This window comes from Ammodytes marinus, assembly GCF_949987685.1.
Source record: "Ammodytes marinus genome assembly, chromosome: 17".
NCBI lineage: Eukaryota > Metazoa > Chordata > Actinopteri > Uranoscopiformes > Ammodytidae > Ammodytes > Ammodytes marinus.
The window spans coordinates 4,556,220-4,569,457 of NC_137221.1; the positions used below are offsets into that span (position 1 = coordinate 4,556,220).

Consider the following 13,238-nt stretch of genomic DNA (forward strand, 5'->3'; position numbering starts at 1 on the left):
AGCTTATCTTCATCCCTTTTGTTTGGAAGGAAATATTAAGATTTTATTCATGTGTTTGTCATTCTGTTTTTTAAAATGGGCTTATCTGGATTTGGAAACTATTATGTATCCGTCAACCCGACACTTTCTGAAAAGCTTTTACCACATGAAAAGCTTTGTTTTCGCTCTCGGAAGAATACGTTTGGGAATAAAACAATTTCCTTCTGTGCTATCTTTTATCAGCTCGGGAAATAACGATGGCAGGTCTGTAAAAAATAGTATATTTTGGCTAAAAGAAGGGACTCAACCAGCCTGCAGAACATTGGAAAATGTGTATGATTATTAGGATAAGTCTCTGTATGGAGTATTTTCATTTGCGTGGTTGTACAAAACAGCAAAAAGATCATAGAAAAGCCCACGAAAAAAAATCGTCCATTTGGGGCAGTTTTTGGAATCTATTTGGACATTTGTTTCAACACTTTTGGGGCGTTTTTTTTAGTGACACAACAGGCGTCCAAAAAATTTAAGTAAAAAAAAATGTTTTGCAAATATATTTAAATAAATAACACCGTGATCACTGTCTGCTGTCTATCTCATTAGCAACACACTGAACCACTACAGAGCAAGATGCCCCTCACCTTCAAAGCAAATCCTTTGAGAAGATTGTTAAAATAAACTACAATGATGCTAAATAATGCTTTTTCCTATAAATGCATTATCACTTATAAGACCCTTCCCGGAGCATTTAAATGCTGCTAAAATGTGGATTTACACTCGGTTCAATCAAGATTAGACAGGTTTAAGTGACTAAGAAAATTACTTAGACTTTCTTTCTTTTTTTCAAGATAATGTTTTCTGCATTTTCAAGCTTTATTTGATAGTACAGACTAAAGGTGCAGTCAGCGATTCTGGAGAATGCTTGTTGTCATAATGATTTTTCTGCTAAATCAGTGATTATTTCCGCTGTTACCTGTCCATAGTGTGTGCGCTGAAAAAAATAATCTGGTGTTAATAGACAGCTTTTGCTCTGTAAATGGATATGTAAACAAAGGGGCCCACAATAGCTATAGCAACATGACACACCATGCAGGGGAGAACGGGGTAAGTAGGCACACTTTTTACTCTAGTGTGAATAGCTCATCACCTAAACATCTTTCAATAGTCATTCCTACATTACATTGAAGCTTAAGGTGTTGGCTTATTGTAATAAAGAAGAAATTAATCATCAAAGACACTTTGACACATTGTGACAACTAACCCGTGTGACATATAACCCTGTTCTCCCCTACAAATGAAATATGTTGTTAACAATTTGAAGGACTTGATGGTTTGTTTTCACACTTTATAAAATCGGGCGGTGACACTTTGGTTGTTGCATTTCTAACAGTGAAAATACACAATATATGTATACATTGGCCAACATGGTTGATACACATGTACTTGAAAGTATAGCTGAATGGCTCATTTTAAATCAATAAAAGAACAATACAACATGTGCAGACAATATATATTACAATGCAAAAATAGTTTGTAGTCCATTTTGAGTTACTTTCAATAGTTTTATTCAAAATCCTGACATATTTACAAATATATTACAGCATTTATAGTGCAGTTTTCTTCCTCTTTCAAGTTTTTACAATTCAGTTTATAGTTTTGGCTTACACATGAGGGAGGGAGGGAGGGACTGCTGACTGAGCACAATGTAATACTTTTTACAGACAAAAATACAATAATTAACATTACAAAAATAAACCTAATACACTTTTTAATTGTACACCAAAGGCGAGGATAAGCAAGTCAGATATTACAAACTACACAGTTCGGCAATAGGAGGAAGTGAATGAATGAACTGAAGTGTATTGTTTGTAACACAGATGACATAAGTAACATATGAAGGACATATCACATGTGTTTGGCCTACTATGATAAGAAGAAAACGAGAGCATGGTTTAAAATACTGCTCAGCTTGGCATTACAGTTAGACAACATGGACAAAGTGGATCCAGTGCTGATAAAATCTATCATCATGGCAACAATATTATTATTATTTTTTTTATTTCTATCATCAATAAAGACAGTTGGTTGTTTTTTTATTTAGTCTTTCATACTACCTGTCTGTCTGTAACAAATTAACAACTTTTCACTTTTCTATACAAAAAAAAACAATAAAAATATCTTGATTTAAAAAAATAAAGACAGTTGGGGTCGGGCATAGGGTTAAAATACATTCATTTTAACCAGTGTATTCCCAACCAAGAGTTAGCCAAGAAAGTGCCATGTACTTTTTTTTTAATTATTTACAATGTGAGAAAATGCCAAAAGTGTTGTTTTTAACACTTTAAAACAGATTATATGATATCATTTATGTACATGTGCAAAAACCTAATTTATTTGTTATAAAAATGTGACGGTGCAACTACAAGCATTTAACATGAGGTCAACAATCTCTTTTCACCTTTTGATCTTTTGAGCAGCATACGGTAAGTGTGTGTGTGTGTGTGTGTGTGTGTGTGTGTGTGTGTGTGTGTGTGTGTGTAGGTAGGTGTGTGTGTGTGTAGGTGTGTGTATGTGTGGTTTGAGCTGGTCGGAAATAGGCAGGCTCAGACCAGCTGTCAACAGGTAAATCCCGGTAAGCCCCCGGTTGCCGTGGAGATGTCAGTATTACCGTGGTGACGAGGGTTAACACTGTTTTAATGCAATCAGGAGGCGCGTGGCCGTAACGTGTGATGTCTGACATTGAGACATGGTGCCATTATGTTGGGGGCGTTTGACTATTCGACTATTTGAAAGTGAAAAAACTTTGGAAAACTCAACATTTCAAGTTAACTGTCTGCACTCGATTTTGGATTTTTAAGGCTTCAACTAAAACATTTCAGTGTGAAGGAAAACTGCCAAAAATTGAGCCAATAAATAATCTTCTGTTGAGATAACTTCATCATTCATATGTAATGGAACTTCATGTTTTGAGTTCTACATACTAACACTTCCAAAAAAATATTAAGTTGGGCCAAGTTTTTCAGGAAGTTTCATCACTGTTTAATGTAGAAATCAAGTATCAGTATGACAGAGAATAAGTTGGCAAAACTGTTGAACATTTTGTATGTAGAATTCAACATCTGTAGTTTTTATACAAAGAAAAGATGCAGTTAAATAACATATGCATGATAAGTTATCTCAACAAAAGATAATTAGTTGGCTCAAAGGCAGTTTTTCTTAAAAAAACGAATAATTTTATTTTTAAGACAGTTTTCTTGAAATTTTGAGTTTCCCTGACTGACTTAAAAAAAATGTAAAGCTCCAACATTCACACACACACACACACACATTATGCTCAGTACTGCATTGACAAAATGCAATTCTACAGTTATGAAGAAGAACACGTAATACATAGATAATTTTTTTGTGGTTTTGCTTCTACAAAAATAGTTTGTTGTAGAGTTTTCAATATGAAATACTAGTATAAAACCGCCAGAATTATGTGCAACATCAATAGGTTTGAGCTAACTCTGTGCCGACCTGCACCTGCAATCACCCGGCATTGGATTGTCAGATATCAGCATGGATGAGTCTTCATGGTCCGGGTCTCAATGTGACTCTATTTGTAAAGCGATCCGGTGCCCTTTAGCCACTATTTCAGCTCCTGCAAAATGTTTCTGTGGCTCACATACCAAACAAGACGAGCTTGTGCGGGGTTTGCTAATGGTAATGGCCACAAGCAACCTTTGGACGTGTTCTGAAAAGGAATTAAATCCCATTAGGTGTGTCGGATCTCTCCAAGCAGCTGGAGTCATGACCACACTTCCAAGCTGTTATGCTGAGAGCGTCAGAGCGAAGAAGAAGTGAGGTGTGTACTAAAGGTGGCAAAGGCAGAAAGATCTGGAAGACTGGAATGGCAAAAATATATCGATAAAGCAAAAAATAACTCCTTTCCGCTTGCTGTCTGATGCCCATGGCTGAGCGTGTGTTTATAAAGTTATCTGCAGTCCAACATGATTAAAAACCAGAGCAAGCAATAAAACAGACCATTCCACCATCTTTGCTTTCTGGTTATTTTTAATTGTATTTCTTCCTCATTTTATTTGACATGAGTTCAGATATGTGTTCAGAAATGTACGGTAGATGATGCTGAGTGAAGGTCCATTGTCCATTGTTTCAGGTGCTGTTTAGACTACCAAAAAAAGACTGTGCAACCGCAAAGATACTTTGGCGGATGCACCATATCATTCACATGACAACAGCAAACGCAGGCTTGAAACCGCAAACTTTAAAAAAATCAACTCCCAGGGAGGAATCTTTGGAAAACACGACTGCTTTGGTGTCTTTAAACTGGCGATCAGTGACAGAGCTCATGTGGGATTTCGGTGAGCCCTCCGTGAAGTTCCACTGCTTCCTCGGACCAGGACATGATGTCGCCTGTGAGGTGTCCCGCGCAGGTGGCCTGGCTGTGGATCTCAGTCGCCGTCAGGACTCGAGACCAGAACTGGAGGTCAGACAACTGTCCCATGAAAGACTGAGTGGTGTCGAAGCGCCCTCCCATTGTGTCCTGTGTAAGGACCAGAAGATAACAAGAGTCAAGTCAAGATGGTAAAGGGTGGACACACTGGGGGGGCTTGTGGTTTAGTGATTTGAGATAATTTCCATTAATTATCCAGAATATAGAGATGCCAATTTAAGAAACATTTGGAGTGGTCTTTTTAATTGTGAGGTGCTGAATCATCCAATTCAAATACAAAGCAAAGCATATCACAACATTTCTGCATTTCACAGGCTGATTTCAAGAGATCTGCTTACAGCTTCAGAACAATGTAAAGTCCAAAAACTAATGTCATAGAGTTAAATATAACTGTAAGGGTTTGCACAATCTAACCTTTTATTTATACATGTAAATCCCATTGAGACCGGAGACTCTTTTTCAAGGGAGACCTGTTCCTATTTACACGTTACCATTCACACACACATTCACACACCGATAGCAGGCTAACTATCGACATTCACACGAGGCAAGGTGGGTGAAGTGACTTGCCCAAGGACAGAACAACTCTGACACAAGTGGCAGGGCGGGAATCGAACCGCCAACCCTTCGATCATTGGCCGACCCGCTGAGCCTCAGTGGCCCCAATACAATAACTATTTCTATCTGTTAATGTTTTAGTACATACACTTCTTCCTACCTGCTCCTGCCCCAGGATGAAGGTGCCTCCTGGTTTGATGGGGTGCCAGGCAGACAGGTTCTGCCCCGAGCCTTTCTTCACCCCATCCTGGAAGGCCTCCCAGATACCGTCGCGGGTCGACCATGTCACACACACGTGGTGCCACTTCGCATCTGCCATCGTAATTGGTAAGGTCACCGCCTATAAACGCACAGGGGGAGAGAGACAGAAGCACCATTAGTCAGGTCAAGTCATAATGTATTTTATAGCACATTTAAAGTTGACCAAAATGCTGTACATACAAAACGTTTAAGTGAAGTACGGGAAATGTTTTTTTTCTGAAGGAGTCTTGACCCAATATTAGGAACCAACCAATTAGAGGGCCCGGTTACACCACTATGAATGTATTCTCAATGTCAACAATGTGAAGGAAATTGTTGTAATCAAATCATTTAATTATTAAAGCAAAACATATTTTTTTTTGTTATGCTTTCACAAAGTTCAACTTCTATGAAACTTTAGCGATCAGTGGATATTTCTCATTAAAGCAAAACACTTTTAAAAACATATTTGAATTGTCAATTGTAACCAGTCTCATATGCATTTATTAATTGATTCAGCATGTGAAGGGGTAATGGGAACATTTAGGCCTGATCTGACTGTACAATTAAAGGAAATGTCATTATGTTAAATCATGACAACCAACGTGCAGACATCACCCTGATCTCTGACTGTCCAACTTAATGCTAACTTTGTAGGAACAAACTTCCATGACAAAACTCTATTGGATGATAGCTTTAGAAAGCTTAACATGCAGGTGCTCACGTATGTAGGGAAAGTGGATAAGTACAATATGAGAATCTCCACAATGTTTATTAGCTTAACTCTAGAAATTGTTCTACAAACTGACATGAATGTGCATTCTAAAGATCATATAATTGTGTCATTGATCACTTTGACACACTTTTAGGTTAAACACAACAGTCTCTCCCTCCTTGCGTTGCCTCTTTCCAGACAATTAGGTCAATGAATTACGATAATCGGATTATTGTGCTGTTGATTTGTATGTGAAGCATCCTGCTCACAGTACCGGGGCAAGGAAGGGAAAAAGACAAACATCCGTCTTCCGTTAAAGTATCAGCCTTTCAGACCACGAAAACATGATTGAACAATATGTATGTCAATAATTTGTGTCCAGGTTTGGTGTGTTAAATTTGTCAATTGTGTGTCATGTCAACAATTTTCCTAAAATGGACTATCTTATGCCAGAAGCTGTCTATTATAGGCCTGTCTGACCACGCGGTTAGCTAGTTTTTTTTTGGCTATCTTTCCAATTATAAGCAATGTGTCCAATTCAGGGGTCTCTCCTCCAGCTATTTTAATGTAATCAGAGGTGTGACACAAGGTTTGGTATGAGGATTCATCCTTTATATTATTTATGTTAGTGACATGGGTCAAAACATTGATGCCTCTGTATGTCTTTACGCAGATGACACTGTTGTATATTGTTGCGCTTGCAATGTTGCCGTTGCATTTTAACTCCAGTCCAAATTTAAACCTTTTCATTTGCAACTTTTACACCTCAGGTTGGGGTTAAATGCAGACAAAACAACGGCCATGTTCTCACCCATCAATAAAACGGTCAACTGAACAATTTAAATTGTGAAAGTTTCACAAAAGGGTTTTAGTGTCCACATATTCTGGCCCTTTGACACTGTACTTGACCTTACAGCTCTAGAAAAAATTAATAGACCACTCCAAATGTTCAGTGTCTCTTGTTTAACTAATTAAATGTATATGTTTGATTGGAATGAACAATTTTGGTTTTATTTAACAAACTACTGACAACATTTCTACCAAATTCCAATACATGTTTTGTCATTAAGAGCATTTTCAATAAGTTATGTAGAGATAAATATTTAAGAAAAATCCAGACTGGTCTCTTAATTTTTTCCAGAGCTGTATATTGCATTCATTTTACCTTGTCGTTGATTAGCAGCTCCATTGGGTTGCTGCCCCATTCGATGAGCACCAGTTCGTTGGCTTGTCCCTCGACGGCGTAGGAGAAGGGGGTACCGATGCCGGGACCTGCCCCCGCCTTCAGCCACACGCAGACGGTCATCGCAAAGATCTCATTCATCACAGAGCGTTTCATTCGCCCGTACATGTAGTTGGTCCTCATGGGGAAGTCGAGCATGAAAGCACTGGGACTTTTCAGCTTCTTGTTGCCTCCTGGTAAGACAGAAAGTGACAAATTTAAATTCAGGGCTCAAGCTGTTCAAAAACGTTTAAGTCAAATCAATGTTATTGTCAATTTCTGCAATATGGTTCAGACATACAGAGGAAATTGAAATTACGTTTCTATCGGACCCAAGGTGCAGTAAGTACAAAGGGATATAATAAGATAAGATGAGATAAGTAATATGTACAGTAAATAGATTCTGGATAGTGCAAAAGGCCAGGCAAAACCAGGGTAATCTGGATAAGAATGATCCGGATTTGGAAATCCCTTTTTTTTGTTACCTTGATCAGGTTATCCAACTGACCATTGTGGTGCCAGTTTTTCAAAGCTGGATGACCCTGATCCAGATATAAACTTTTGAAATCACCAAATCCAGATTACTGGCGATCTACATGGTACTACATCTCAATGTAGGATACCTGCTAAAGAACAACAGTTGTAATAGGCAGCACGGGTCACACTAGGTGTTTTTAATTAAAGAGCCAGTAAATATTTCAAAGATCCTCTTCCATAGAAAGTACAGTTAAGAAACATTGTTACTGTGAACTATTTTTCAAACCTACTCGTGTCTTCAAAACAGCACTAAGCGTTAACAGACACATATTTGATTTTTTTATTTGTTTTAGTAAAAACTGCATTCTTTTTCTGTGTGTGAAACATAGGCAAATCACAGTCTTAAAATGTAAAACCAATGATATGAAAGGCTGAACTGTCCAGGAGCTTTGTGTGTATGTATGTGCGTGTGATGGTACCTTGGTCAGTTTTCCCATGGTGCATTTGGCCTATGACTGTTTCCAGCTTGTTGTGCCCTGGCAGACTTGTCGTCTCTTTGCCGCTGACGGGCAGCAGTCGCCTCGGTTGATGATCGATCCCGTGGTGGTCGTCATGGTGGTCATTGCCATGGAGATCGTCATGGTGATCATCGTAGTGGTCGTCGAGGCTGTGGTGAAAGTCGTAACCGTGGTAATCGTCGTGGTGGTCGGCGTGGTGATCGCCGTGGTTATCTCCGTGGTGATCGCCGTGGTAATCGTCGTGGTGCTCATCGTGGTCGTCATGGTGGGTGCTGCGATGGCTGTTGTGGTGGGTGTCGTGGTGACCGGTACTATGGTGACCGGTACCATGGTGACCACTGTGGCCTCCATGGTTACGGTCGTCATAGTGATGGCGATTGTGGTTGGTGTTTCCTTGATGGTGGTTGCTATGGTCGCCGTGGTGGTTGCCGTGGTGGCTGTTGTGGTGGGTGTCATGGTGACCGGTACCATGGTGACCGGTACTATGGTGACCGGTACCATGGTGACCGGTACCATGGTGGTCACCGTGGCGCTCGTTATGGTGACCGTTGCTGCGGTGGTCGTCATGGTGTCCGCTGCCGTGATGGTCGCCGTGGTGACTGCTGCTGCCGTGGTGATCGCCGTGGTGATCGCCGTGGTGATCGACAGGGTGGGCGTCATGGTGGTCGTCATGGTGGTCGTCATGGTGATCGTCATGGTGTTCGGTATGGTGACCGTTGTCGTTGCGGTCGCGGTAGTAGCTGTGCAGCTGCTCCTCCAGCGCATTGATCTTCCTCTGCAGCAGCTCCCTCAGAGAACTGGAGTACGAGCTCGAAGAGTTCCTCGCCTAAAGGCACACAGACAGGCAGTAACTCAATACTTTATACAGACAGGCAATAACTCAATACTTTAAACAGACAGGCAGTAACTCAATACTTTAAACAGACAGGCAGTAACTCAATACTTTAAACAGACAGGCAGTAACTCAATACTTTATACAGACAGACAGTCAACACAGCACCCAACTTTATTAATTACATCAAATAATGGCTTTTAAATTTTCCATTTCCTCTGGTACGACAAAGAAGATACTCTGACTCACTGCTTGCTTGAGTTAAGTTTGGAATGACCTGTTATATTGATGTGCCTAACTAACTAGCTAACTGACTGACTGACTGACTGACTGACTGACTGACTGACTGACTGACTGACTGACTGACTGACTGACTGACTAAAAATAATAACTAAATATTCCAAGGAAAGAAACTGAGTAGAAACACACATAAATATATGTTATAAAGTTATGTCACACATTGTTTTAGTTTGACTATGCGATGTCCAGTCATGTTCCACGCAGTAGAACTCTCATGCTGCACATTTAGCCAATGTACGCTGATGATGATGTGAAAAAAATCTAAAGAGTAGTTTCTTTTATCAACTACATTCCAAGATCAAGAAAATATTTCCATGCCTCATGAACTGTCCTCCAATTCCTCTTTTAGTAGCTCCTAGTTTGAATAAAAATAAAAATGTCTTAGTGCAGTAAATTTGGTGATGTTCAGTGAATAAAGTGAATAACTATGTCATGAATTTGAAATAGCAGGCGGGATAGTTTGCGCCCCTCCCCGTGGGTATTCCTCCCTTGCTCATCCTTGCCTTCTTCACCAGCAAATCCGGCTTTGTTCCCTGCCAGCGCACACCACAAATAATAGCCTCGTCAGGGCGGTTTAGGCTAATTGGAGGTGAGGTTGACTAGGCCCCTTTGGTGCGTGGCCATAGGCGGGTGTTGTAGACATCCTGTTAGAGGAGGGAGTGATGAAAAGGTAATTCCCTGGCTCCCGTTCTGTTTAGTCTCACACCTTCCAGTGAAGATTGAAGGGGATTTCTGGCAACACTTTCCCTGAGCATATCCTAAGACCACCTGCCCTTTTAATGAGGCTTTCACAGGCCAGCGGGCATAGGCAGCATGGTGTTAGTCTCACACTGTGAAACCAGCGTCAGTAAATGTTGTCACACAAGTGAGACAGCAGAACCATGTGTATGAAGTGTTGTATTAACTGTTGGAACACAATTTGAAGCATGTATAACATACTATGAAATACTATGCACTCTCTACACATCGGAAAAGACTAGGGCTGTGCTTTAAGAAATCAACAGGGCAGTGTATTGTGATACATATTGGAACAGTATCTGTACCGATTTCCAGTTCCCAAAATCGATATTTTGAAGGAAGAAAAAATCCATAATATCACAATGTATCGTAATATAGAATATTGTGACCCATGTATCGTGATATGCTGTATCTAACCACTACACCACAAGTCAACTTACTTCACCAGGTTCTTAATTTTAAATCAATCAACCAGGATAATTACACATTGAATAAATATACAAATAACAATACTGTGATCCAATTGAGATCTTCACAGAGAGGCTGACCTCCTCTGAGCTTGACTTTTCTCACTCCATCTTGTGACTGTTGGACACAGGTGTTGTTTAAGGTCAGGGTGAATCAATCTGTAGCGGCTTCCTGTTTGTGCTCAAACTTGGCCACTGAAATCCAGGAGAAAGCTCAAGAGCCGGAACAACTGTGAGATTGATGGCCCAGAGACACTAGACAAACAGCTGACATTAGCATTTAATGTGGTCTGTGTTTTACAAATACTGGTGGGCAGTTCTTGTTGTGAATGAGGCGTAACTCCGTGTCTGCTTGTGTTTATTCAAAATCCAATATGCCACTCAAAGTGCACATAACACTTGAAACACGCTGAAAATACTATCATTAATCCAGAAATTGCCCATTAATGGAGTGTATACAAACTGTATCCCACGGGTAACAAAGTTTACTTTTAGCTAATTCCGCAGCTGACCTCATGACCCCAGTGATCAGTATGAACCTAAATCTTTGGCTAAACCTAAGTCTTAATTATTCACTGGGTCGGCAAGACAACATGCACACGACTTTGACTTGAAGTCTTGTGTAGCTAGGTACTGAAGCTACAAACCATAAATATTCAAACTCCAAGTCAACAGATCCAACTGTCAATGTTGGGGCAAGAGGCTGAGCAATGTAATGCTAAAGCTTGTGGTACAAGATATCACTGGATTTGTTTCTAGCTGTGTAACCCTTATTTACCTCAAAAGTAAATCAAGTGGGTTAGGCATCACAGCTGTCAGAAGTCCATCTATAAGTTAAATTGCCTTGCTTTTCAATTCACACAGGGCTAAATTGAAATGTGTATTTCCGCATATCCCCTCTCAGGTTACCACACTTTGGAGGGGGTCCTTACACAATGTCAGCCGTTGTACAGCACCTTTGGGTTAAAGTGTTTTGCTCAAGGACACAATGGTGGAGATGGTGGGCAGCATATGTTATAGCATTACAGGAAACACCCTCCTGTCCGGTGCCGGGGATCGAACCAGCAGGTTACTAGTCTGCCCCCTTTTCTGTAGACCATCCTACCACCCTAGTGCACATCTTTTCTGGCATTGCTCAACACTGGCTAATGTTCTTAGCATGCTATATCTTCTCTTAAAGAGAAGTCTTCCTTACCAAGCTTTGCTCATTTTCACTGCAGGGTTTCTGGTTTTCAGATTCAGAAAGTACCAAAAGTTTGATGTTGCAGGCCCGTCCAAACTCATCACAAAGTACCTTTAGCAAAGAACACATTTTCTCCCCCATTATTACCTTTTTCTGACCCATAATCGTCAATATATAAGACACTATCAATACATTTTGGTTCTAAAGTTACCCTCACCAGTGTCCCAGGGGCTCATTTAACATGTTCTAATCCGAACCACTCATCACATTGATTACGTCCAACATCCACACTACAGAGTTGTTTGTTTGTTCGTGGCCTCACCTGTAAATTCTCCAGCCTTTCTTTCAGCGTCTGCAGCGTTTTGCCCGTCTGCTCCGGGGAGAAGGAGCTGTGTTTCCCGTACGTCGTTGGCTTCCTGTGGTGAGTGTCTGGCCTGTGGTTGCCATGGGAGGAGTAGTGGTTATCGTTGCTATGGTGCGTCGATGGCCCGTGGTGTGGCGTTGACGACGTTGGATGATGATTGCTGTGATGCCCGCTGCCGTGGTGGTCGTTATGACGATTTTCATGATGCGTATCGTGATGCGTATCGTGATGCGTATCGTGATGCGTGTTGTGGTTGTTGTCATGGTGGTTATCATGGTGACCGCCGCCATGGTGACCGCCGCCGAAGCCCTCGCACAGGGTCAACTTGGCGGTGAGTTCCCGGATCGTCTCGCGCTGGTCCAAAATGGTTTCCTTCTGCCGCACAAGACTTTCCCGCATGTGCAAGATGGTGGCTTTGGCCTCGTCCGACATCATGCCTCGCCGGCCACCGCCGTTTGGGCCGTTGGTTTGACCGTTAGCGGGCTGTCCATGGGGCACACTGGGCGGGGAGTAGCAGCTGGGGTCTGCTTCTGGGGGGATCGGGGTGCAAACAAACTTGGGGCTCATGCCATAGTCATGTTCTATGCCAGGTAAACTTCCCGCTGCCGCTGCTGCACATGACATGAAGTAGTAGAATATGAGAGAACGTAGTGGGGAGACAGGGAGGACATGCCCCAGATAGGACAGGCCTCCAACCCATTGCTGGTGCCTTGTAGACAAAGGCATGAGGCTTAGAGGGCTTACGTCTCGGGCCATTATTGGCCTGAGACCAAGTTACTCCTTGACAATTGAAAGTCCGCCCAGGCTTTAGCTTTGTTGTGAGGGACACCATGAATGGAGGTCACACGCGTTGGATTGAAAGCTTTCGGTGCTAAGCATGTCAACAGTAAAATCACAGATGAGATCTCCTTCAAAACAGCATATAATCCCTTTTTAGTGGACAGTTCAAACTAGTCCAAGGCGGTATTCCAAGAGCACACAGAGGGCACTGCAGTTGTTTGACTTCAAGACAACCCTGGATCATGTGAGGTGTTTTAGCTCCATGGCAACTTAACAAGCTGTGAGAGCTGTAGTCCCGATCGGCCCATCTGAAGAGGTATTGGGAACAAGCCAGACAGGTGACTTCTTCTGGCTCCAAATGCCTCCTGCTCTCACCGGCCAAGTTTAATCCCTTTAACTTCGGCTTCTAGCC

General features: G+C 41.5%; 1 protein-coding gene across 1 annotated transcript; it reads right to left on the reverse strand.

Annotated features, from left to right (window-relative positions):
* Nucleotides 1-4,312: 4,312 nt before the first annotated feature.
* LOC307264140 (uncharacterized protein) lies at nucleotides 4,313-12,802 on the reverse strand (the record flags this gene model as incomplete). Its single annotated transcript, XM_080045411.1, has 5 exons — nucleotides 4,313-4,522; nucleotides 5,151-5,330; nucleotides 7,111-7,361; nucleotides 8,124-8,988; nucleotides 12,005-12,802. The coding sequence occupies 5 exons, from the start codon at nucleotides 12,800-12,802 to the stop codon at nucleotides 4,313-4,315; spliced, it is 2,304 nt and encodes a 767-aa protein (XP_079901537.1).
* Between the last annotated feature and the right edge of the window lie 436 nt (nucleotides 12,803-13,238).